This window comes from Seriola aureovittata, chromosome 14, assembly GCF_021018895.1.
Source record: "Seriola aureovittata isolate HTS-2021-v1 ecotype China chromosome 14, ASM2101889v1, whole genome shotgun sequence".
Taxonomy (NCBI): domain Eukaryota; kingdom Metazoa; phylum Chordata; class Actinopteri; order Carangiformes; family Carangidae; genus Seriola; species Seriola aureovittata.
In genome coordinates this window covers 15,501,526-15,529,327 of record NC_079377.1, presented here as the reverse complement: position 1 = coordinate 15,529,327, position 27,802 = coordinate 15,501,526, and the positions used below count along the sequence as shown (strand labels likewise).

The 27,802-nt window shown below is 39.1% G+C and overlaps 1 protein-coding gene and 1 long non-coding RNA gene across 3 annotated transcripts in view; one reads left to right on the top strand and one right to left on the bottom strand.

Annotated features, from left to right (window-relative positions):
- The window catches only part of LOC130181391 (cGMP-dependent protein kinase 1), a 77,388-nt gene that overhangs the window by 7,611 nt on the left and 41,975 nt on the right, over positions 1–27,802 (top strand). For both annotated transcript variants that reach the window (XM_056395587.1, XM_056395585.1), the window contains exons 2-3: positions 1,608–1,774; positions 19,383–19,496. In XM_056395587.1, coding sequence (XP_056251562.1) covers positions 1,608–1,774; positions 19,383–19,496 — 281 coding nt within the window. The remainder of the gene's footprint in view (positions 1–1,607; positions 1,775–19,382; positions 19,497–27,802) is intronic.
- On the bottom strand, positions 176–1,681 carry LOC130181393 (uncharacterized). Its single transcript, XR_008829566.1, has 3 exons — positions 1,597–1,681; positions 879–1,001; positions 176–592 (listed from the first exon to the last, which is right to left on the bottom strand). It is a non-coding gene; the product is annotated as an uncharacterized LOC130181393 (long non-coding RNA).

Genomic DNA, 27,802 nt, shown 5'->3' with positions numbered 1-27,802 from the left:
CACATTATAAGAACCACATTATTGAGATCTTAACATGCTATTTGAGACTCAAGCCAAAACTAATCATTCAGCTGATGGTGTAAAATTGACACACTTGAAATCTGTAGATGCTGGCCAGGGTTGAAATTTGTATTTATGTGACAGTGATAGCTGCTTTTCAGCAGAGATTGGCATCTCTCATGGTTTTGGTAGTTTTTATTCTGAAGTTTTTTACCAAATTAATTGACAAAGTGTGTCAATATTTAATGGAGAGGCATTCATGCAGATAGCAGTAAGCCCTTGAACAGAATTAAGACACTGACTATAGAAAATAACCTCACATACACATGAATGTTCAGAGGAGTTTGTAGTACTAGACATGTGCAGGGTGCTCAGTACATAAATAAACAAAAAAAGTGGTCACTGCTGATATTGAATCATGGCAGACATTGAAGTTTTGTTTGTGTAGGACTTTTCTGCAGGTTGAGAGCAGGACAGAGAAGCCTGTGGGTAGTGGGAGCACTGGTTCATAAAATGCCTCTGCGGTTATTTGCTCTTTTAGCTTTAAGCTCCTCAGGTGATCAGCGTCAACAATGCTCCTTGAAATCAGTTTCTGAAAAGGGCACCAAGCAAAACAAGGCAAGAAGCAGTTTACCAGTGCCTTTGAATCCTCCTACCAGGGGACAGAGAGTGAGTTATTTCTGCCTTTATATGAATTGGAGTATAAAAGCTTCCCTTCTCAGTAGGAGGGGACTCCTTGTTGGATTAACCCTGATACATATTATTAACCTCATTCATCCAGCTGACACTCTGTCTCAAAATGAGCCACACAGCACTCAGACAAGCAACTCAAGACTCTGGTGACGACATGCTTCAATGAATGAGTGATCTTGACTCACCGTTCAGGATCTGGCCCGCCTCAGATTTCTCTCCCGTCTCTTGGTGCTCTGTCGTATCGGAGTAGATCAGACCGACGCTTGCTTTGACGGTTTCAAACATCACTGCATCTGGCCTGCATTCACCTGTTGTCAACACATGGACACCTTTTATGAACAAATGTCTCTCTTTCGTCTGTGGTACATCAACATCTTCAAACGTGTACTCTTTGATTTAATGTCAACTTTCATAATGTTTTCTGATTTTCTAATAATAATTACATTCTCTCCCAGGCTTACATAATCATTGCAGGAAATACTTACCTGTGGAATGTCCAAATGACTCAGCACTCTGAAAGCCAGTTCGGCTTTCAGAGGTGCATCATTGAATGGAAAAATCCTGCTTCCCTTAGACACAGACTTTGCCATTTATTGACTTGTTCAACATTTGGAGGGAAAAAAAGGCTTCACCTTGATATCTTTGAAATTAGGATAGATATTTTTTTTGAAAAGCTACTGTGCAGTTTGAATGAGACTTTTATTGCCTTAGAAATAAACATCCCTGCTTGGTGAACTGGTTCACATCCTTCACTGGATTTTAAATTTTGTGTGATCCATTTAGGCTTTTGTAATAATGTCTCTCTCTTACTCCCCCTCATTATGTTTTTCTACAATAAAAAAACACCAATTGCATATGAGTTTGTGTTTCTACAGGTAAAACAATGGTCTCATTTTGTTTCACCTTGTCTCCAGGTCCAAGGATCTGATCAAGGAAGCCATCTTGGACAATGACTTCATGAAGAACCTGGAGCTGTCACAGATCCAAGAGATTGTTGACTGCATGTACCCTGTGGAGTATGGAAAGGACAGTTGTATCATTAAGGAGGGCGATGTGGGCTCACTGGTTTACGTCATGGAAGGTAAAATCACACATGCACAGTGGTAATATGTTTATCCTGCAGAAGCCCAAATCAATTCAAATGAAAACCTTGGGCAGAAAGAGTCGAATAAGTCTAAAAAGAAGTAAATAATGACTCTTTTTAAAAGTTTTAACTGGATCTGCAGAACAGTGTCTAGAGACCTTTAAAACCTTGTCACGACAATGATGAAAAAAGTGCATTACTAATTGATTTCTGCAGGGGCAATGAAATAAAACTCAAAACTAAAACACTTTGTGATGCTGTAAGATTTACCCACTGATTTTGTTTGGTCTGATGCTGTGTCCTTCATGTTTCATTGTTTTTAGCAGTATTGTTCCAGCATGTGTGTGAGAGCATACAGAGTGTGACAGCTCTGATGACAGTAGTATCAGCACAACATCCACTCTGGTGCTGATAGGATTTGTGAAAAGGAATATTTACTACATGATTTGTGACAAGTGATACTGGGTGAAATGTTCAGTGAGCAATTGTCCCTGACACATCGACACATAGATCTGACTTAGAGAAAAATGGTCCCAGTCAGTGCCTGCACAATATAATTGATCATTATATAGAGATGGATTTGACCATTCACAGACAAAATACAGATTAATTACTATAATGGTTAGGTTTTTATTTATATTCTTTAAATCTGTTGGTTGCTATATAGACAGTGGCATTTAAAGGTTAATATTTTACAAGGAAGAATGCTGATAATGATTGTTGGTCCTATTGTTTCATGTTGACCGCCTACTTTGATTATTGGCAAGACATTTCCTGGATGCCCCATTCAGCCAAATATTTTTTAAAAACAGATCTGTAGCAGAGTACATTTAAAATAATGAAGCAGAAATTTTATCAAACTAATAGAGACTTTTTTAGTTTAATTCTGTCACAAATCTCTACTGTACTTGGCTTTCTTAAAGCAGAGACAGGTAGGATTTATCATATTTAAAAGGACTCCAGAGACAGGCAGTGTATACCATTTGGATGCCAACAAAAATATTATGGCCGCTTTCTGTCTTCATCTGGGCTTTAGTGAGTCATCGGGTCTGAAATCAAAAACATTTTGTAGCCTGTCTAAAAACCGTGACTTTAAAGGTTATTGTATTACGGACATGACTCAGTCTCAGTCAGACGAGTATAATTATATAAAGTATAATATAAACAAAAGTATAGATACATTCCTAGATCAATAAATATGTTGTTAGACTGATCTTTTGAGTCATGCTTGATACATGGCTCCAGGGATGGCAATGCCAGTCGGTCCACCACTTTGGTCCAGATATCTCAACAATTGTGCATAGACATGCATGGTACCCAGAAGATGATTCCTTCCAACTTTATGACCAAATACCTGCAAAACTAATTGCCATTCCCATCGGCCTCAGTTTTACTAATTACTAAAGGTGAGCATACTAACATGCTAAGCCGAAATGGTGCATGGCTGTAGACCCTTACGTTCTGTCCAAATACCCACACTTATTTCAGTGATCCAACAGTAAAATGCTACTCTCTGTTATATAATAATATAAGTGTCAGAGGGCCGTTTTCCTGCAGATGTAAGTAGATTTTGCTGGTAATATCTTTGTACCTTTTTTACCTAAGTAGGATTTAAATGCAGAACTTTCACTTACAATGGATTATTTTTATATTGTGGTATTGCTGCTTTTACTTAAGTAAAGGATCTCAGTACTTCTTCCACCACTATTCACATGCCTATTGCAAGAAGGACGTCACTTGTCATCCTTATCTGCAGAGTGCAGAGAGAAGTCAGATATGTAAAGAGGCTTACATGTAACTGGCATAATGCAAATGAAATGCAAAATACAGCTGTGGACGGTACAACAGTGACCTGAGGTGAAATTTGGAAATTTGGGGAGGTGGTGGACGCTGTGACAAAATCAAGGATTGTATTTGTAATTCACTAAGAACCATACCAGACATTAGAAACCATATCCTTGATTATTGCACCACTGTGTCCTGTTAGAGCTCAAGACTTATGGCTGAAAAAAGGAAAAAGAAACATGAACCTCCAGATGCTGAGCTGATGGTCTAAAAATCTTTGGTCTTTTACTGTACACTCGTCACCCGAATGTTAGGTAGCGAGTAGATTTTAACATCCCCGTCACAAAGGCTGTGAGAAGATGATTGTCCCAGAGGTGACTCGTCACGCTAGGTCACAAATGACCAAGCATCACACTGACATGATTAATAGGGTTCTCTTGACTGCCACAAAAGAAGGGAAACGAAAGATACAAATCTGTAAGAGAAATAATTGTTGAGGGGCTTTGTGATTTCCTCTCTGACTGTGACAGAGGAAAGAATTGCAGTGTAACTGGAAAAGGGGCTTTAATTTAACAGTGGTCATATGCCACTAATATCAAATGTTTGGTTAATTATTCTCCATTTTCAAATCCTTAGGGTAGGCTTAATATATTTATCTTCAATGAACATCATCTAACTCTTTTCTATTCCACGCTCAGTTTGTCTTTTGTCTCTCTCCAATGCCCTAGTGTGTTCCTTGCATGCAGTTTTCACCCTAACTGTCCCTGGCCTTGACTTGTTTTGCATAAAAAACAAATTTTGAAAGCCTTAGTCCAAGGGGCAGTGACTTTGTGCCAAGGTCTGTGGAAGCCCATCACAGTTCACTTTTTAATCCACACTGACAGGATGTCTGACCGTGCTGTGTTATGTCGAACACACAGCTTCGTTAGCTCAACATTGTACATCATTTTCCTAGCAAATGACATGTTCACAGCTCAGGCAGTGTTTTTTTTTTATTTTTTATTGATGCACTGCAGGTGAATCATTAACATGTTGCCATGGGGCTGACATTGTTTATCATGCAACATGTAGGCATGTAAAACACAAGTAAACTACACCAATAATATTAATAAAAATAATAATGATAATAATGATAATAATAATAATAGTAATAATAGTAACATAACGGCACGTTACATCATTGCTCTCACTTCAAACGTTTTTTTTTTTTGCTTTGTTTTTTTTTTTAAAGAGAGCATAGACTTATCAGAGAATATCACAGCCTCCCTTTTTAAACAACCTCAGAGTAGTTAGCCTTTGTTGCTGATGCACCTGATAATTAAAGATCAGACAAAACAGGAGCAGTAGACACAGAGTGGATCCTGGCACCGGCTTGCTGCTCTGATGAGGCCGCCTGCTTGGCCGTGGCTGCTGCAATGAATGTTTGTTGTGTGTTGGTCGCACTAGGCTGTAACTAACATTGGGTCTCTTTAAAATATTGATTGCAGCTGAGACAAAAGCTCACGTTTCCATGGAGATGAGATAGGCTTTTGATTGGCTGCGTCGTCCGCAAGACCCGTACAGGTGGCTAATGATGATAATAGCTTGTGTAATTACATCCAATTGCTATGAAATATTTCACAAACAGTAAAACAAACCCCACAATGTCTTTCATAGTCATCATTCAACTTAATCTAATGAAACTGTGTATGCTAGTATAAACAGGTAGCTCTGGTTCTACCTGTCCTTTAGAAACATGTTGGATTAAAAGCGTTAACGATGGTAAGAGTAAGCTGGTTAAAGGTGTCACACACACACATTCTCTAAACCTTTGCTTTGAGAATAGAGATTTGATGATAAGTCTGGATGGCATAAACACACTGAATACTGGGCCTAGGCCTGTGAAGAACGCATCATCGGTTTAGTTCAATTTTGCAATGAAAATGGCGATTATTGCACCTGTCACCTGGGGAATTTTAAAAATTACTCATGGTAAATGGTTTTGTGTTGTTAACCAGAGTTAACTCATATTTGAAGTTTTTTTTTAATTACTCGAATGATTGAGTATCAAATTTGTTGCAGTTGATTTTTCTATTGATTGACTAATTGTTTATTTGACTAATTCTTTCAGCTATAGTTATGTTATATAAACCTTAAGATGATTAAGTTTAATGGTTTGGTGTTTGGTAAAAGTTATGCTTCTCTTTCTGCACCTAACTACAGTTTGGATAAAAAAAAGGTTTCTTCTGTTTGACCACTTTATCGTGGTGACAGGATGTATTAAGTCTCTCCTGCTTCCAACTTTGCATTTATATTTGATATTATATTCACTTAGATTTCTACTTTGTCTTGTACCTTTCACCTGTATGAGAAAGAAATGTATTCAAAGAAAAGAACAAAAAAAAAAAAACGAAGCCTAGCAATGAGGATGCAGGAATATGTGACACTGATTTTGAAATATGTATTGTTTTTCTATTTGTTATATTTTAGGGACATTTAGCTGTCTGGCCTCACTTTATATTTTATTAGTTGTGCTGTCCTCCCTGTACGAGTGCACAAGTGTTCTTTATGTCCTCCCTGTATAGGTGCCCAGGTAGGACATAAAGCGAAACAAAGAAAGTAAGGAGACACTGGCAATGTTACAGTAGAGTAGGAGTTACAGTACAACCTCAGAACGTGTGCTCACGCAACATTGATGGTTTCTTTGACAGTCTACCATACTCAATGGAACCACTGATGCATTGTAGCCCATTTTTTTCAGGTGGAAATATTCAGGGGATTTGAGAATTCACACAGGATTTGACATCTTCTCAACACAAATTGGACAGAGTCCCAATTATTTTATCTGACCTGCTGTAAAGGAACGGCAAATATAATATTCTGACAGATTTTTCACCACGAAGACTTGAGTTTAAGTTTGGCTTAAATGGTATCCTTCGATGTCTGAATATAACAGAAACAAACAATCCGCTGTTTTGAGGCTTACGCTGAACCACTCCTGACAGTCATTCTTCTTTTGTTGCTGCTTCTACTGAGCTATACCTCTGAATAACAATGAATAACAATGTGTACCCACTGTGGCTCTACACTAGCTTCTCTCTGTAAGGGCAGAATTTGACAGTTTTTGACTCCTTATGATATGACACTCAAGATGCTTGCTAGATATGATTGCACATGTAAGAATCAAACACTGATCTGTTTACATGTATCTCAAATCGAATATAAACAGAATTGGGAAATGAGAGGCACAGGTGTCTGTTTACATTTCATTTCACTGAATATTTTATCTTGCGATAATCCCCTTAAATCTCTACTAGCATCTTATCACCACTCTGTCACATTGTACTCCACCTTACAGCCCGAGTTATTAAAACCTGACATGAAAACAGATCTTGAGAGCTACTCTGTATTCTCTGTTTAATACTTTTTGGGGAACTGTCAGCCGTAGTATAAAATGTATCATATTCTTCAACCTAACAACCACCTTAACTAACACTAGCCACCAGCCAAGTGGCTTATTCATGTCAGGTTTTAATAATTTAGACTACCGGCTGACCATGTATTGAGCTGGCCAGTTTCCTAAATTATCTCTAAGAGACAAAATGAACAAATATCTCTGTCTGAGATTCTGACAGCTGTTACGGTTTAAAGGACTCATCCTCTCACTGTGGTATAGGCTGGATTCTTCAGGGAGCTGCTCTCTGTGCTCACTGGCCAATGAGGCAGAGTAAGGGGAGATGGGCTCCTCTCTCATCTTGAGCAGAGCTTAGAGATGGAATCAACAGGGGCAACTGAGTGTGACTCAGTGTCGTATAGACGGGTGACAAATTAAAGGAAAAACCTGAATGAGTGGAGAAACAGGAGGATAGTGCTCCCATCTATAGGGCACAAGGGGTCACTCAATGGTTTGACAAGTATGAAAATGATGTGAATCATATGCTATGGTCTTCACAGTCACCAACCTGTTAGATAGAGCTCTCCTCCACCATCCTCAAAACACCCAGTGAGGGAATTTGTTCATATCTGTTCATCCCACCAATAGAGTTCAGAGACTTATACAATCAATGTCAAGGTGCAGTGAAGCTGTTCTGGCCGCATGTGGTGCCCCAACACCTTCCTAAGACACTTGATGTTGGTTTTTCCTTTAATTTGTCACCTGTTTGTCTGTAGGTGTGAAAGGACACAATGTGTAAAGGAAATTAGAAGTACTGTCTTGTATTACCATTGCTCCTTCGACTAATACATCTTGCTAGTTATCACTACAACTACTGCAGCTACAGCTATTGACAAACTATCGAGTGATCTTTGTAATTATTGTGATATATTTGCATATTAATAAGGTTATATGAAAAAAGAGAATGCATTGGGTTATGGAAATGTGAGTGCACAAACCCATTGGACTGCATTGTTGCCTGGCAACTTAACTAATGCAGACCATAAGCTGTTGCTGCTGCTGTCAAAGTAGCATCTTGGGGAAAAAGGCTCAACAAAGTAAAATGTTGAGACTCCGAAATTTTGGTTTGATTGGCCCTGGAGAATACAGCATGTAGCCAACATTTGATACAATAACTACTGCTCATTATATGCCGCTGTAGCAGCCTGGTGTAGGTTAATAATGAGCCCTAAACCACTCACCTTGTTGGCTGAAAAGACATCTCTGAGAACTCAATTTCAACTATTTGGGACTCTAGTCGAATTTAAGCTCAACTCTGTGTGTGAGTGTGTGTGTGTGTAGTCACTTTTGTAACATGGCATGCAATACCATTATTACTACAAGACTGACTCCCATATAGCTGGCCCTCTTCAAGGCTACTGGCTCCCATGATAACTCTAATGAGGCTCTCAGTGGAGGTTTATTAAGGTGTCATCTGTGGAAAAGGTGAGGGCTGTGTAATTGGAATGACATTTAAATATTCTCCGTAGTTATCTCACACATACACGTCAAAAGGATGTGTCAGGCTCAGGTGGTAGCCTTGTATCTGTCCACTTACATGTGGTAATCACCGACCACAAGTGTAGAGAAACTAGACTGACAAAGTTGCAGCTTATTGAATGAAATATGTGTATAATAAAATTTTTCTTTGCTGAAAGGTCACAGAGAGATGTATATCAATTTACTTTAACCTTTGGAAATCTATATAGCTATGTGTATGTGTAATTCTTTTTATTCACTTGACTGACGACATTGTTGATGTGATATTCAGGCATTAAAAATCAATTATTGTGAAAGAGCCTGCAGAAAATATTTTTATTTCCTGGCGTCTTGCAATTAGATTTTTAATTTAAAGATGAGATTGTAAACGCAAACTAAAAGATGCAAAGCCTCTATAGATGACCACTACATCAGGAATGAATGAAAAGAGAAGCAGTGAAAAGAGAGGGAAAGGTGGGCAAAGAAGTCAAAACAGGAAATAGTTTTCTAGACACTATAGGTGGCCTATTGATTTTCAAGATGGTGGGTAAACATTCACCTGCATTTGCTAAGATACAATAGCCTAATAATCTGAAATACCTCTATCAAGAAGAATATAACTTTAGATAATGTGCTATTTATGTGCAAATGGTTTGTATGCGTGTGTTGCAGACTAATAATCTCACCTACACTGAGCAGTGCACCATCTGCCCTGAACACCAATTGAAAACACTCTTTCTCTGGCAAGTGTCTTTTCTCATTTGCCCTTGCTAACTCTACGGTGTTTCCTTTGTCACTTTCTCTCTCTTTCATTTTCTCACTTTCACTCACAAGCACACACTGGTACAAGTTATCATTTCAAAATGCCCAAAATATGAGACCAGAGCCATATGCGTTTCCCCCTACCACTCCTCACGTTTTCTGACTTTAACCCCAATCTCTCCTCTTGTCACCATCTATCTCCACTTGCCCATCACTTTGTCTCTCTCTCCGTCTTGTTCCTTACTCTTGAGCTATCTTACCCCATTTTCATTGTTTTCTCTTTCTTGCCTTTCACTGTCTTTTCCTTCTCCACGATAAGTCTAAGATGGCCCTTTGTTTTTTTTTCACTGAAACCTAGAATAAGAACTGATCCCCATTTTCACTCCAGAGGCCGATGTATACACCTCAGAGTAGGAATTAATGAGTGAATGATCCCTGAGCCTTAATCTCCTTTGTGGCTAACGCAGCTTTTGAGAGTTCCTCATCTGGAAAGCAGTGTGTGTGCGCATGCGCGTGTGTGTGTGTGTGTCTATATATCGAGGGGGGTGGGCGGATTGGGGGTGGCAGAAACATACAAAAAGCGCTCACATGCATCATATAAGATGAATATTATGCAGATGTTTGAAACTCCATTCTTTGCTTGGACTTCCGTATAAAATGTACTGTAATGTATCCTTGCTGTGCATTTGTCTATTTTTATGTGTGTGTGTGTGTGCGTGCGTGCGTGGAGGGGTGGGGGGTGTGGTCATAGACTTGGAGTAATGCTGAGAGAGTCTGCTGTGACTGGATAAGCTCTGTGTTTGCTGAGGTTCAGACTGAGGATACAAGATAGGGCATGGGTAATCTGCTCTGCCACAGTAACAAACAAATCTCTCTCTTCACCCCTCGGCAAAGCACGCACTCACGCATGCGCACGCGTGCACACAGTACATATACACGTGGAATAGCTGTAACTGAATAGCATCGTTATCTGAGGACAGTGTGACGATGTCCAGCTTAGAATCTTGACCATTGTTCTTGGCTTTTACTGTTAACTTACAAACTTGAACAAACCTGAATACAGTGAGCTTGGAAAGGTCAGCGTCATCAGTCGGTGTCACTAGAGTCAAGGTTTACAGGGCTTTGAGGTAAGGGGTTTCTTTTAAATTTCTGTTCTCTCACTGAAGACTTTTTTCATTGACTCTCCTGAGTTGAAATTCATCTCTTTGATCTCTTTTTGGACTGATTGCCTCCGCCAAATATTCTCAACCCCAGCATGGGAATTCTCATATTTCTTTTGTTCAAAGTACAAATCACAAAGCACTATTATAAGATGACTTTGTGTGTGTATGTATGTGTGTGTGTATAGTTTTGATGTATGCACACACACACACACACACACACACACACACACACACACACACACACACACACACACACACACACACACACACACACACACATATATATATGTATATATATTCATACAAAAGGAACAGATCAGTGTTGTATCTTTATTATCTCAACTCTTCTGAGATGGAGAAAAACTGCCTTGTTTTAAGCTTGATAAAGCTTTTCTTGACATTATCTAACGGATCTTTAAAAGGGTTTCATGAGGCAAGGATGTTAAACAACTCGCAGCCCATCAAGCAGCATGTAATCCTTAAACAATCTGAGAGAATAGAAAGTTAGAAATACAAAGTCTTCATCCCACAATGACAGTACAGAAAATGGCTCTGTGTATGGCAATGTGAGTCTGTCAATCCACTGCTTTGGTCCAGATGGATATATCTCAACACCTATTGGCCATATTGCCATGAAATGCAGGACAGATCTCCCTGGTACCCAGAGGATGAACCATAATGTGATCCCCTAACTTTCCCTCTAGTGTCACAAGCAGGTCTCTCAGTTAGATGGCGCAGAATTTTGGATAGATATTCATAGTTCCCAGAGGATGGAACCTAATGACTTCGGTGTTCCCCTGACTTTTCCTGGATGGATTGCCATTAAATTTGGTACTGACAATCATGACCCCATCAGAATGAATGGTTACAACTTTGGTGACATCAGCATGCAAGCAATTAGCTCACAACTGTGCCTTAGTGTAGCCTCATAGAGCTGCTAACATGACTGTAGACTCTGTTGTGTACATGTGTACTTCTATGCATGTAAATATTTTATGTGTATGGTTGTGTAGTTATTCCTGTCCCCAACACTCTGAGGACAGCAAATCCAAATTTCCCTGTATAGGCCTTCTCCTGTCTGTGGTGATAGAGCGGGCTACTGAAATGAGAGTAGGCTGTGGAAATGAGAAAGGCCCATTATTGTAGTACTTAAGATGCCATATTAATCTGTATTCTGATGTTGAAGCTCTCTAATTAAGTCTGGCCAGCGTAAAAGAAAAGCTACAGTATGTGCACATGACATGGATGTTAGCTGCTAATTACGACAGAGCGATTTGTTCTGTGAATACAAAATGATAATTTTCACTGCCCCCTGCTCAGGCTATCGATCACCTTGTCAACACAGGAGCCATAATCAGAGTTTGATGACTAGGAGAGTAGCAGAGATGAAAGTCCTATTATAATGTTTTAATGAAAACATAGATAGGAGAGGGGCTCTAGAGAAAGGGATTTAACTGACCTGTCTCACCTCACATGTCCTTTTACTCCCACTGAATGAAAGTAGCCTCCACTGTGTGTATGTCTCCAAGGTAAAATGATGTAAAAAGGATGAAACCAGCTCCTTTCCCATTGACAACACACTGTTTAGTGTCTTTAGGTCACACAAGCCACTTGCAACTGCAGTTTAATTTTCCACTCTGCCAATGGTAGGAAGCTCTGTGTAAGTTAAGGGGGCCTCAGTTAAACTGAAAAAGATTTGAAGTACTCTCATCTCAAATGATATGATGTTCTGAAGGGTCTGCCTATAGCATCAGGTGTCCTTCCTTGACTTCCTGCATCTTTCTCCCCTGCTCTCCCTCTGCTTCTCTTGTCGTCTCTTCACCTCTGCCTTCTAACATTTTTTTACTCTACTTCAGTTTCCTTCTCCCTTAATATTTCTTTTCCCTGTGTTTTCCCAGTAATAAAAATGGCATACGTTTAAGAAGACTGTTTGACGTCAGCTACTTTGCACTCAGATTCAACCCGCACAGCAGTGCATATATACAAAACTGTCGGCTCTTGTCAATTTCAAAGGAATGATGACAGCAGTGTTTCTGACAAGACAAAAAAAACATTTAAGTGAACTGAGTGCACTCATAATGAAATTTGTGCTACAAGTTGGTCAGCAGATTTCTGACTAGCTTTTATGAATCTTGAATCTATTCCTGTGCACTACTTTCACAATTTGAAGGAAGTTTTGAGAGAAATAACTTGACATGGCCCTGAATACCAATGTGATTTCCAAAGTGTTCTGTATCAGATGTTGAAGTGTTTTGGTACGACTTCTTACAACATCAGCATTAGTGGATTTCAGCTCCACAATACATGAACTGCACTCTCCCTATTCCATCTTCAACTGGTAAGATTCCTGAAGCTGCAGAAGGCGACATAGACTGCTCCATAAGTTTGTTGACAGAAAGCTGATAACAGTCAACAAGAACAGTTTTTGGAGATGATGTGACGCTCTGTGGAGCAGGGATAGAGAACTAAGGGCAGGCATCAAACTGTCTTTATGTTTGCCCTACTATATTCCTCTGAAGAGGAGATCAATAGATAGTAACCTGTACTATAACCAAAAGTACTTTCAGACAGCCAGTAGTGGCTGGTTGATATCAATTATATTATATTAATAATATTAATAAGCAGTTTTATTTAATTGAGGTTATGTTCAGCTGGATAAAAGGGACCTCTGATATGTATTGACACTTATTTCAACCTAGTCTCTAGTCAAAAACAAATTATTTCAAGTTTTGCACGAAGGTTTATCTCTCAACTTTGTCTTGGGATAAAATATCTAATTTCGTTTTAATTTTTCCGTCCTGATAACAAGCTTCAAATGGTTTATGTCCCATTCAATACAATACCTCAGACGACACCCTAATACCCTTCTCTGATGATGAAAATAATATAAACCAGAGCACGAGAGCACATATCATTCACCTACAGCAATGATTACACACTATATGTGGGCACAGACAAAATGATGTAGACACTTCATGAAAAAGGACAAACTTTGATCTCCATCATGGTTTGTCAGAAGTGTCATCAAAGGGGATGTTTTCACAATGTCCATCATTCATAAACAAAAAGTCTCATAGCACCACAAAGATGCTGTTAGTGCTGTACAGTGGTGCTTTGAGCTAAATGCTGATGTCAGCATCCAGTATGTAACATGCAATCATTTGTTAATTAATACTTAAAGTAATGAGTACAACAGGCACTGATTGGAATGTCATTAGATTGCAGGTATTTGGTAACAAACCAAAGTATTGGCCAACTTAAAATTTTGACCTGAGGATGACACTAGAGTCAGGAGATCACCAACATCACTGAGATTCATCCTCTTGGGATCATGAATGTCTGTACCAAATTTTGTCCAAATCCCTCCACTAGGTGTTGATTTATTTCTTAAGATAAGTGAAAACTGTGGCAAGCTGGCAGCACTCAGGAAAAGGTCAGGGAGTCACTAGAGCTGATTATGTTTGGACTATTTTGAATTTTCCTCTGTAGCTCACAATCCCACCTATCATAACAATGCAGAATCTTATTTTAGTGATATTTAAGTTTCCTGCACTTCAAGCAGCGATCAAATATATAAAGCAAATCCTATTAATACTATATTACTTGTGTTACACTTTTAGCTGTCAGCTGTTACAGAAGGGATGCACCCTGCTGCTGCCCATTCAAAATTCAGAGGACCAACACTGCTGAGTGGCAGGCACAGCAGTAACCACTCACTGTCTGAAAATGTATTAAAATTTGTATTCCACAAGTCAAACACATCTTTCAATCAACCTCTATTGCAGACACTCTCTGTCCCTGTTTTGGCAGTTACCAGCCATGTTCACCCTGCTGCTTGTATTCTTCCAGCCAGCAGTTAGAATACAGGGATTCCCTGAAACAACAACAGTGTTTGTTATTTGCCAGGGTGCCAGTGAACTTAACACAAGTCTTTTCTGAGCCATCCTCCCTGATTAATAACATAACAGTGCTTTTACTCTCTCTCTCTCTCTTTGCCTCTCTTTGTTTGTTCTTGCTGCTGGCTTCAGCTCACATCCTTATTTTCTTAAACTCTGAGGCTTATTTTGTTTTTAACTGGAGAGAAAAATAATGTATGACTTGCGCTTGTACACTGCTGCAGAACAACCAGTCCTCATTATTGAACGTGGTCACAGTTCTGTGATCAGGAGGAATTACCATTTTTTTTTAAACTTTGATTATTTTAATGAGGTCCACTATTAATTAGCCTCAAACCCAAACATAAAAGTTTTGGCTTCTCTGCCTTTTTGAATTTCTTGTCACTGAATGTGAAGTAGAGTGCAGCATTCATCTTGAGATCAATTGGTCTTATTTTTCATTTTCTGATGTCTGCTCACTGTGTTAATGCATGTGTATCATTTTTCATAACTGGGCAGCTATGAATATTTTTTCCTTTGAAAGTGTCTAGGTTTTTTGAGATTCACATTGTATTCTTTCGAAAACAAGGTGAAAACACTGCTCAGAGCTGATGTATCATCAAAGGCTAGCATTTACAGCCAATTTCAGTCAAACTTTTGAATGAATGACAATTGAAGATATCTTTTAAACCACATCTTTAAAATTTAAAAATAAAGAGCAGGTGGTGATTTTTAAACCCTGGAATTTTCTGAACCCATTTTAGGCCCTGTTGAATAGATGCCTCGCTCAAAAGAGCTCTCAATGTCAGTCATGTTTCTCCTTTGGCTTTTTCTTCAAATAACCATTCAAACTATCACACATAACATGACTGTTTTTTTTCTCAGAAGTATCATTGCTGACCTGAAGTCTTGTAACAGCTGAAACCTTCAGTGACAATGACCCCATTTTTTGGCCAGTGGGAGCAGGATGAAACAACGTCCTTAATCTACTATCAATGTTCTTACATTGCTCTAGTGGATACGGACAGCATTGGGTAATCTGACCCCTGAGCAGTGGTGGAAGAACAAGGCCCATCAGGATGGGATATTTGGTTGGTTGTTATCCTCTATGGGACTGGAACTCCCCCACATCCTGTTTCTTGATGTGCACTCTGCTCCTTGAAAAACATAAAAACTATCAATGGAAGAGGAGGGGGAAGAATTAAACACTATCCTGTGCCTGAACCCTGAAACTCAACTTTATTTATAGACACAGTCTAATGACTTCAGTGTGAAAGACTTCACGTGGAAGTTAACAGATGTCCTTGTAATAGAGAACCTTGTCACATGCTGTTTGCAGAAGCACAAACAGGACATTTCAAAAATTGATTTATCTGTGATCCAGTTAATCGTAACCATCCGTTTTAGTCTAAAAGACAGATTTCTTAACAGAATACTTGATAATCCTTGTAGATCACAGAGGAAAATTTAAATCACTCATAAGAGAGGGGTAGTAGGTGCACATTCTACTACTTATTATTACTATTTATCTGTGAAGTCTACAGCACCAGTGGGAGATAAAATCAAACCAAAAGAAAAGCTTTATGATTTGGAATGCAGCCAGAATCACATCTGATCTTGAGTCAGAGAGAAGTCTGCTCAGAGGTCTGTCCTGATGCCCTGCTATGTGGAGCGCACAACCGTGTGCATTCAAATGATCAGCCATTAACACAGCTACACCGCCTCCGGGGAAGAAGACATGCTGTGATACATCGACAGTGAAAACCCTAATGGCAGTTAACATTATGCATGCACTATTTTAGGCATTTTGAATTTTTCAGTTCTTCTTCTTATCACATTTTTAATTTTCCTTTAGACAACACAGTATACAGCTGTTGTTATGGCCCAGTCAGATGTAAATGTGCTGCACTCGGATATCAGATCGGCTAGGCAATGAGAGAGCATGTATGTGCCTGTTGTGTTGTTATTTGAATAAGATTTGAATAGCACTTACATATGAGAGGTGAATTTCAAGTGAAATTAGAGCTACTGTAATAAAGCAGTGTGTTACAACAGGACACAAAAACAGGAAATGAGCTGGACCATGTGTTGGTGTGTGTGGATGTATGGATGTGAACTGCTGATTAAGTTTCTCAAAAAAAGTGGAATCCTAATAACTGAATGATTGGATTACTTAATTGTCGCTGTCTATGTCCTTACATGAACTTGAGACACTGCGGTTATTAAATCACCTAGGGTGCATCCTTTTAAATAAGGCAGCAATTATCTGTATAGACACAGACATACAGTACCAGTCAAAAGTTTTCCATCCAGGGAAAGTGCGTCCAGACTTTTGACTAGTAGCCTACTGTAGATGAATTTATATCTATACATCCCTTGCACTCCACCACATAGTCTCTTCCTCCTGAAACTATGGATCAAAGTCTGTAAACAACAGTCAAACTTTGTCTTTGCTTACTATTTTCAAACTGGAAAACAAACATAACTGCTGTTGTGAAACCACTGGCAGTTTTGTTCTAAACTAGCCATTATTCATTCTGTATCTGTGACACCCAGGTGTAATAGCTCGTAATAAGGACTCAGGAGTTCTGAGAGGTTGCAAGTCACATCATCATCTCAACAACCCTCACAGTTTACCGATTAGTCTGGCACATATTCTTTGGCCTCAATCGATTCTCAATGGCAGTTATCGAGCCTTAAATCTTATAGTGAATTGAGCTCACTAATTATAGTCTTTATATATAGACACTGTGAGGCAGGGCTGGCACTGCAAAAATTATTTCAGCTGTACTCAGCAAATGAAATATTTTACAGTTGCTCTTGAATCATGAGGAGTCCCCTCTTTCCTGGGAAAAATCCTGAGGTGTACAGCAACAGAGCTATTTTATGCTTTTAAGATCAACAAACATCATTTTATTTAAAAAGAGTATAAAATAGAAGGAGTAATTTAAGAAACTGCAACTTACAATGAGTGTTTGTATGTTTTTTTTGTTACCAGTACCAAAACCGTGCTGCCATAATCAAGACAAGACTTGTGGTCATTTTTACTTCAACTGAACGTTTTAATATCTTTTCAAAAGAATGTTATCTTCACAACATTGCTTTATGTTTTAAGTTTAAATAAGCATCCATTCGATCAGGCAGTTATCTATACATAAAGCATCGTACCTGTTACTAGATTTGAAAGAAACATCTGGAAGAGAGATTTAGCAGAAATGTATTGTGCTTTAGTTTACAATCAATCGAATAAACGTCTTATGAATACTTAAGATGATGATAATTAAAGAAGCACAGCCACATCAAAGCACTTCTCAAAAATCTAAATGCCACTTTTGGTGCCAAGACATTTAAGTTAGTTTTTTGATCTCCAGCTGTTTCTTCAGAAACAGGAAAGCTCTAGCATGAAAGAAAGGATATTAAACACGAGAAATGAAAACAGCAGAGAAGAAGATTGCAAGATGGTGGCATACTTTAAGAGCTGAGAATTTTGTTTCTGTGTACAGCCTCATGCTGGCTGTTAATGGATAATTTGTTGTTTACCATGGTTGAAGAAGGTGCACCATAATTACTGAAAGGTGCAAAAACTATGAAGTGAAGTCCTGAAACATGACGAGTTCTTGTGAGGCTTTTTGTCAAAGGGGTTTACAGCCCTCTCTAACAAGATATCGTGTCGAACTGTTTCCTCTGTGGATGACTCGCCTGCTCTTATCATCGTGCCATATTTCATCAGTTGCCTAGAGCTGACTATAACTGTTTTCTTGGGGTCTTTGCTCTCTGTGAATCATAGTTATGCTCTCGCTGGATAGCTGAGATTCCAGGAAAGCATACATCCTATACGAGGCTTGTCTGAACACAGCGGCAGTGGTAAACGACCCCCACAGTGGTAAAGAGCCTCATACACAATTAAAAAATAATAATATGGAGTAACTTGCTTTAAAATGGGATTATGCTTCTCAGGGCTGCACATAAACAAATATATACACAGGTGCTGTACAAACACATTCATGTATGTGTTTCTTCACATCTACATCAAGTGACAGCCATACTAGGAAGCAGGTTTCTGTTTAACAAACCAAAACATGAAGAGATTATAGAATAAATCAGAAAACAAACAATTTAATCTCAGCGACAGTGTAAATAAACTACTATATCTGTGAAACTAATGGGAAAGCAATATGGATTTATCAGTGTGGCAGAAATGTGAAGTGCCTTTGAGAGGAATTTAGTTTCCTGTGCTCTGCTAGAAGATCACAGTACTTTGATGAAATGTGCGCTCAAGCTTCGAAAGAAAAAATTGAGAAAACTTCCCGACAGGATGTGAGATCAACCAGTCTGTTTGCTTAAATAACAGGTCGGCACTATGAGCTGTTGAGATTTGGAATTTGTGCGCGGTGGCTCCTAAAGTTACCAATAATCCCTTCTCTGCATAGGTTCATACAGATGTTTCCGTTTATCTCTGCAGCAGCATAATCCACTTTTAATGGGGAATTTAGTTTTTTTGGCCTCTTGTTTTGTTTGGCAAAAGCCCACTGTTATTGGATTATATTAGCTTAATGAGGTGAAAAGAAGTTAGTTATTCCTTAATTATTATTCTTCTTATTCCAGAAATGGTAAGTAATGCCTTTTCAAAGCAGAATTCTGTTTACTTTAGAAACATATCTGGCCATACATCCTGTAATAATAATACTTCAGAACATTCTTTGTGAATGCCTCAGTCCTGGTAACGTTCACACTTTTTCAAATGCAGTATATTGATTTAACGGTCCTTATCTTAAGGCAAACCATACAATGTCTGTGAGTTACGGAGTGATAAGCTTTAAGTAGATTTTTCTCATGTTGGTGCTGCTGCATTGCCTTGGTAGGAGGCCAGTAGCCCTTGGAAAATCCACATTGCAAAATAATCTTATTTTTTTCTGGCCCAGTGAGTCAAGAGAAGTCTTGCTGGGTACCTCCAAAAATGAAGCATGAGCCCTCAGATACCTATCATCAACTCCATTCCATCACTGAAACTTTGTTTGCTGCACATATTGAATGTAGACTCACACTTGAGTGATCAGGTAGAGAAATAAATGTGCAATTTGTATAGCATGATGCCTAATAGTGCACCTGTGTTTCTGTGCATGTTTCAGATGGGAAGGTGGAGGTGACGAAGGAGAGCCTGAAGCTCTGCACCATGGGGCCAGGAAAGGTGTTTGGAGAGCTGGCTATTCTCTACAACTGCACCAGGACTGCCACTGTCAAGAGTGAGTCTCTACAGACACCTGGAAAAACATCCAAAGTGCTCGCATGAGCCTGTGTTGAATGTCCACGTTCCCGAGGTGACAGATGTCACCTGTTCTCACACACATGCACACACACACACACACACCTCTTTCCTTAGTATACAGAATTGGGGGTCTTTCTGCCTCCAAATTATCATTCCTATGTTGACACAGAGGGATCACACCATCACTGTATGAATGGATGTGTGGAACACAGCGATAGCATTGTTACTCAGTCATTACGAAACACTACCCATCATCAGTCCACACTCCAGTTAAGTGTGTTGCGAGACCCCCACTGAGCTAAATGTCAAGGTTTACTGCCTCTGCCTTCTCATATGACAAAGCTCCAGCAATGAAGGATGCACAGTGAGTGAGTAAGTGGTCTATCAGACTGGCAATCTGAATAGTCAGCCTAATAGACTAAGGAGAAGAGACTGAGGAAGGACAGGACAGATGGTCGTCCACGCACATTTGAGAACTATTGTGTTGTAAGAGTGTGTCAGGATGAAAAATGTGTGTTTATGTCAGGCAGGAAATGGGAAATGGCTAGAAATGTGTGTTTGGGTGGAATAATAAATAGACAAAAGGTGAGATGAGATGAGATAAGGTCTGGTGTCTAAAAGTGTCCACATAAATGCAGTTCAAGTTAATATAAATGAATGTAGGTCAGTGTCTAAGTGCGTGCTCCAGCTGGCACTAAAGAATACACTATCATAATTCAGTAAAATCACTACTGACCTGGTAAATAATTCCATACTGCGAGCTTCCTGATCTTTTGCTGTTTGTGGTGAAAATCTGTGTGGCCCAGGTTATGAATGAATGCATGAAAGGCAGGGGGTCTGTTGGGCCTGTAGTTGAGGGCAAGGAGGTGTGAGTTTGGGAAACAGGGTTGACTATGGTGGCGGTGAGGTTGCACGCCCCTTGCTGACCCCTTTCATGTCCCATGATACCCTACCACTGAACAGCCAACCTGACAGAACTCCCAGCTCCCGTTGCTATGGCAACAAGTGCTCACAGGGAGATGAGCCAACTCTTTTCCCCTTCCCACTGGCGACAGAGTGTCTGTCTTTTTCTTTTGTATATTCTTTTGCCTGCCACCAGCCCACCGGCCCATACTTCCCGCCAGTCTTTATTAGTATACGTCAGTGCTTTGCTTTGCTGGTGATGTGGCTGCTCAATAAAATCTCTGCATGGAACAAATGATGTAATTGTCTACATGGGCAGAGGTATGTTTGCACTCTAACAGGGTCACTGGCACTATCTTTGAGGCTGGTTGTCTTTGTTTTAATGTGTGTCTCTACACAGGAATGTACCAGGAAATTCAGCTGCCACATTGGCTCCAATGGAAATCATGCAACTGCCTGATGAGTGTGCATGAGCCTTCAGCTTCAAATTAACCAGTTTAATTTGATGTGTGTGTGGAACCTTTCTCCTCAGTGTAATTTCAATTTACATTGCATGGTCTCCTAAGTTATATGCATGAGTAATTACATCGTGGCAGAATTTAGATGATGAACCTACTAATGTGGACTCATCCGTAAAACTGTGTACAAAATCCCCCACCATCTGCAAAGCTAACTCAGAATATAATGACATTATTGCAAACTGTGAAAATGAAGATCTTACTGGAGTCTGTCTCCTATTAAGAAAACTCACAGAAACAATTAAGAGCCATTATGTGCAACTACTTTTAGAGAAAATGTGTGCAGTTATGATTATAATGATTAAGAACACAGTCAAACTAATCAAGAACAACTCAAGGCTTTGTGTTTAGGTAGATAATACCAGTGTTTCTTTAGCTTCAAGAACTGTGAAGCAGCATGCAATGTTTTGTTTTGCGCAATGAAACATGAGGAATGTTTAAAATTTAACTTTTCAAGTCAGCGTGAAAAAACAAGATTGAATTATTCCTAGTGAGGGTAAAATGAACTTGAGATGTTGAAGTTAAGCAGATTTTAGCCTTAAAGCACTGCAACAGTGATATTTGTGAATATGTTTTAGTCCATTTACTTATCACATTGACTTTAAATCATTTTTACTTTAAATTGGTGCCAACCATTTCCAGTGCACACCACAAAGTTTTAGATTTTTCATTGTGTCTTTCCTTTCTTTCAGGCAGCATTTAGTTTCTATTCATGTCAGAACATTATGAAAATCACAGACTTGAAACTGGCTAGATTTTGGTAATTCATCACAGTGAGCTTTGTGTCTATTGGCTTTCCAAATCTGTCTTACAACAAAAGGAAAACATCGCACCGCAGCAACAATGAAAGCAGACGTAATGTTCACTATGATAGATTATCTCACACACACACACACACACACACACACACACACACACACACACACACACACACACACACACACACACACACACACACACACACACACACAAGTTGTTTGTCAAACTGCACTGGAAACTATGAATGGAAACCAATGGCTGCCTGGAAAGAAGGAAAATCACAATTTGGATCACTGCTATAGTTCAATAAACATGACAATTCACCAACAGAGAGCTCAGTAAAGCAAATGAATAAAACACTAACTCAATGATACAGGTTTCATTCCTAATCATTTATAGAAAAAAGTCAACTATATTGGATCATTTCATGCAGAAAAGTGTTTTGATTGGGAAAATTTACAGGGGTTTGTCCAATTATACAATCTTATGTGGATGTATTGCAGGGATTAGACAAAATTTCAAGCTCTCCCAAATAATGCAAGGATTAGTTGAAATTTGTATTAATTCTTGTATTTGCATAATTACAAATTCCTGGAGGAACTGACAAGGTTATTCATTTTCCATTATCCCCCCTCCTTTTCATTCTTTATGTGATTGCATGTGTTAGCACTTGCTTGCACTCTCCCAACAGCAAAGGATCCTTCTGAAGTGCCGGCTCTATTGCCCTAACTTGAGCTTTTCCAGTAGCACTTACTCCCAGGCTGTGTAGAGCCCACAACAAGCTCCACCACTCAAGATGCTATATTAAGTTTCAGGATACAGACACTTAAGTGTAGAGTTATTGCTGCAATTAGGGTTTGGTTCTGCCAGTCTTGCCAAATGAGGTGTGATTTTGCATGCAACCTGAGAGAAAAATCTTGCCCAAGACTCAGTTTCCAAAAAAGTCCCTTTGCAATCAAATCCATATCACATCATTTTCACATGATAACAATCGGAAAGATGCTGGCTAAAGAAAAGAGAGGAAGAAAAGGGTAGAAGTGAGAGACAAAAGGGAGAGGTGATAAATACAGGACAGCAGTGGCAGCAAAATGAGGGAACCACCTCATGGGAAGCAAGACAAAAATTGGTATTTTCTTTTGTCTGCAGACAAACAAGAGAGAGAGAAGGCTAAAAATATGCAGCTGTGCAGCAATCCATAGAAGTAAGCATCACTGCACCGTATGAGAACAGCAGGAAAGAGATCATTTAAAATAATACTGTTGTTATGGCTCGGCCTATTTCTTGAAAATCCCTACTAACTATGGAATCCCAGCATATAGATGCAAACTTCAAAATTGTTGTAAGAGGGGGCTGCAAAAAACAATTACTTTCATGATTAATTAATTTAATCATTTGGTATATAAATGTTGGAAAATAACAAACCAATAATCTAAATCTCAAAGATAATCAGTTTACAACAATATAAAACAGAGAAAACAGAAGAGTTGACTAGGCACTGTCTGGTATTTTTGCTTGAAAAATGACTTAAGCAATTAATTGATTATAAAAATAGTTACCAATTAATTTGCTAGTAGGCAGTTCTTAACCTATCAGCTCTAAATATTGGCCAATCACAATCAGACGCTGTTTGCGGTCCTTGAAATATTCTACAATGGAAATATAGACCCCTCTTGAAAAAATCTTAGATCCACCTCTTAGCTTTTGTACACAGCTTTTAATAATATTTCTGGAAAAAAAGACCACAAGATGTGAAAAAGGAGTGTTTTGTTTTTGTCAAATTAGTGTTTCCATGTTCAGGAATGAACTTTCGCATTCAAATATAGACCTTTTATGTTATTAGCAAATGAAATTAAACATTTGAAAACAAAGTTATAGCTCTGACAAATATGATACAACAATGTGGCGCATGCACGCACGCACACACACACACACACACACACACACACACACACACACACACACACACACACACAAAAGCATAATGTCAGTCGTAGCGGCACTAAACAAGCATCGGGAATCCTGACATTGTTTTGGACCAATCATCGTATTTGTGAGGTCACTGTCAGTCACTACTAACATAATCAGTGGGACTGATTATCTGTGTGCTCCATCTTAATGATAGTGGTTGGAAAAAGCAGTCTCAGACGTCATTGCAGAAACTCAGCTGTGCTCTCAGTTGGGCTCATATCTAATGCGCATGAATGCTTTGGCATATGACTAGATTATAATACTTTTCAAATAATAGCAATGTCATAAATCATTTTGAGAAGTACCAGGCCACACAGAGCATTTATAGAAAGCTCCAGGAGAGGAGTGGGGCAGTGTGCATTTGAAAGGAAATCCTATTTAGTTATAGCAATCAAACATACTGTTGGGTATTGGCCAGCAGCAAGCACTCAGGCATGCACAAACACACACACATTTCAGTCTCTGTAACCCACTCTCTCACATAAATACAGAGAGATTCTTGTATTGACAGGCATTTGTTTTCATTAAGATCAATGTCCAACATGGGATGGCCATTTTTTTTTTCACACTGACACATCTTCCCTTTTACCCTCCTATGCACATTTGAGAATTAGGGTTCAGCTGTTTAATGAGCGTGGGTGTATAAGTATTGGGAACAACAAACATGGCTAAGAAAATGGTGGTATTAAATTGAGTGGAAACTAAATGACTGGGGATTAAAAACTAAGAGCCGTTGCCTGAAAAGTGAAAGAAGAATTGGTTTTAAAAACCTTGTGGACGATCACAGGGACGTGCACTGGGCGGAGCTAAAAGCTTAATTTAACGTTCTCATCCTGTAGGTCATTCAAGTGCACAAATGGGTGCAGGTGACACATAAGAATTGTAATTAACTCATCACTGGAATTTTTTAAAGGGCAATACAAGAATATGCACTTGTTTAGAAAATGTAGTGCAGTTATACCCACCCAGACGTATGTGTATCCCAGCAGGTACTTCTGAAGTTGCCAGTGGGCACTTGGAAAGATTATGGAGCAGACCAGTTAATTTGTAATAATGATATATATCCACATATGTGTATTCAGAAGGAAAATAAACACTAATAGGATCACAAATTGATGAGCAACAGTAACCAATAAACACCAGCTATGATTGGCAGTGTCAGTTGTTAACCTTGATACCACAAGATGCAAATGAGAATACAAGAAAACTAGTTACTAAGTGTGCAGAGAAGTCAAAAATAAATATTTATACAAGAAATAGGGTAGAAGGTTGAAACACTCCAAGTGGTAGTAGTACAAATTCAGACTTTAGCAAAGCTACAGAAAAAGAGACCTTGCCTGAACATCAACAACAATTACAAAAAGTAACAAAATCAACATGTCCGTAGTCTTAAGTAACATCATGTTTAAAATAGAACACATTTGACATGTGGTGTCGATGAAGGAGGATTTAAATGTAACTGGGCTGTGGGGCCGGAAACCATTTGACCAGAAACATGGGACCACTGATGTTCTGTATCCATCTTATGCATAAATGTATTACATGCATATTGATGCCAATCAGTCTATACATATACATTATATACTGTGCATCAGATATCCATCTCTAAGTGACATTTCCTTTGCCCTAATGATTCCCATTATTTGATATTTATACTTAATCTCTCTCATCAAAACAGGGACTTGAGATACAAAGGAGAGCGCACGTTTTAATTAATTTGATGGAGGGTTTCCATTTCCTGCAGATGGCAGCCATCCAAGCAATGTCTGAACCTGTACTTTCAGATTATTGGTGTTGGGGTGCCCCGATAGTGGAGTGGTTAGGGCACATAACACAGGAACGTAAATGTCCTGAGCGGCTAGTGACCGGTTTGATTCCTGGCTGGACCATTTGGTGCATGTCATTCCCCTATTCTCTTTCCCCAATTTTCCTGTCTGATTTCACTTTCCCTACCAAATACAGGCATAAAAAACATTTCAAAAATAGATTACATAGTGCTGAATTCAGTCCTACAACTTTAAAATACTGAATGGACCCTGTGAGAGCCCTTTTAAAACCCATATTAACAACACAGACTTTCACAACTATGTACATTTTGATGCATATGCTCTAGCCTGCATTTTGACAGGTGCAATTTTAGAGAAACTGTCTTTCACTTCAGCATGCTCCATGGATGAAACGTGACAATATTTAGTAGTGCATGGGCAGTATTCACACTCTCGCACTCACACACACACACACACACACCATGGTATCACATAAAGAAAATTAAGCCACAGCAGCAAAATTGTTCTGGAGACTTCTAAGAATGGCCCTTGTAACAGAGTGATAGCTCAGCTGTATAATAACCCTTCCTTCCGCGGGGAGTGAACAAACAGTCATCTTTCTAATCAGTCTGAGAGAGGAAAATGTGCATGTGATTGTGTGTAAATGTGTGAGTGTGAGTGTGTAGTACACTACATCTGCTCAGTGTCAGGAGTCACCCTATTCACAGTGAGTGAATCTTGTTTTGGCAGAAAGAGATAAGTTACAGGTTTAGCTCTTTGGAGAACCAGGTACCAAGTTAAACATTACGACCAGTGCGGAAGGCAGAGAATTGTGGCTTTAGGTTGTGTTTAAATAATAAAACATGTTGCTTGTAAGACTGTCAGTGTGCCCTCTAAGTCTCTTACTCTTGGGTCCACTTTGCGTGTGTGTGTGTGTGTGTGTGTTGTGTGTGTGTGTGTGTGTGGTGTGTGTGTGTGTGTGTGTGCGTGTGTGAGTAAATGTCTCAGATCTCTTGCATAATTACCTCCCTGACTGTTGCTCTTGTGTCTGTGATATATCTGCTTCATCTATGCATCACAAAGAAAAGCAGCCTACCTACAAAACATTCCTGCTGCCTTTTAACATTTTTCACATATGACATTTATGATAAAGAACTGTGAGATCACCTCTAGCTCTTCTTTGACCCGGCAGTGTGATTCCATGACATCGTCTTGGCCTCCTCTCACGCTTGTGTACTGCTCTTATGTTGGATCTGGTGCAGAATACCAAGCATCAGCTATTTGCCCTGCAAGCAGAGAAAAACAGCAACATGTTATACAATAAGCTGAATGCAGACTGCACCCTATCAAAAGTCATTATTAGTGCACTTTTTTAAAGCCAAAGTGAGTATATTCAGTCTGCACTTTAAATATGGCAATTTCCTATATATTCAGCTGAGCACAGACACACAGGTATGCACCCTCCACAATATTTTGCATGCTAACGTAGGAAATATGTTGGACTGAGTGAGTAACTAGTACAGTAAGCAGCTACATTAGCCATATTGAGCAAACAAGCAAACAGCATCATCTTGCTGATGATATAATACAAGCATAAGCATTAGTCTGCAGAGACATTTAGCAGCTGTTAGCGCCTCTCCTGTTCCTGTTCCCGAAGATGATTTATAAGCTGGATATAAGCGCTACTCTGTTCTCTTTAATCAGCTAAACAGGTTTTCTAGTAGAACGAGCCATAAATGCAGCCACATATGGAGGAAAAAAAGGTTGCTATTCTCTCTGCTGCCTGGGGGACAGGGCCATTCTAACTACCTGTATCTACCCCCTTCCCACATTTGGGAAGTAAGAGAAGAGCCTCATTTGTTGATAAAGTGTTGAGTGAATGGAGATATGACTTCAGAGATGTATATGTAAGTATATTTAGAGTATTAGAAATAGATAATGTATGTCATGGAGATTTAAAAATACTGCATCTTTTATAAGAAACAATTTATTTGATACACTGTTGTGAACTACGGGTGGTGTCATGTGGACCTCAGCACCACCATTAGGCAGCTCTGTGAAGAGCTGGAGATAAGGGCTCTTAGAATCAGGAAAGGTAGTGAATACACACTTAACAAGGAAAACATAGGCACTATCTAACATACTGCTGTGTTTTTACCATTCTTAGGATACCCACACTAATTGTGATGCAACCAAGAGGGGAAATGAAAACGTGATGAGGCACACATACAAATGCATCAAAGGATAAATGTAAAAATGAGAGAAATGGTAAATGGACTATACAGTTTATGTGGGTATGCCACATTGGAATGCAGTCCAACAATTAGACAAGCAATGAAACTGAAATAACACAAATATCTGAAATTCCA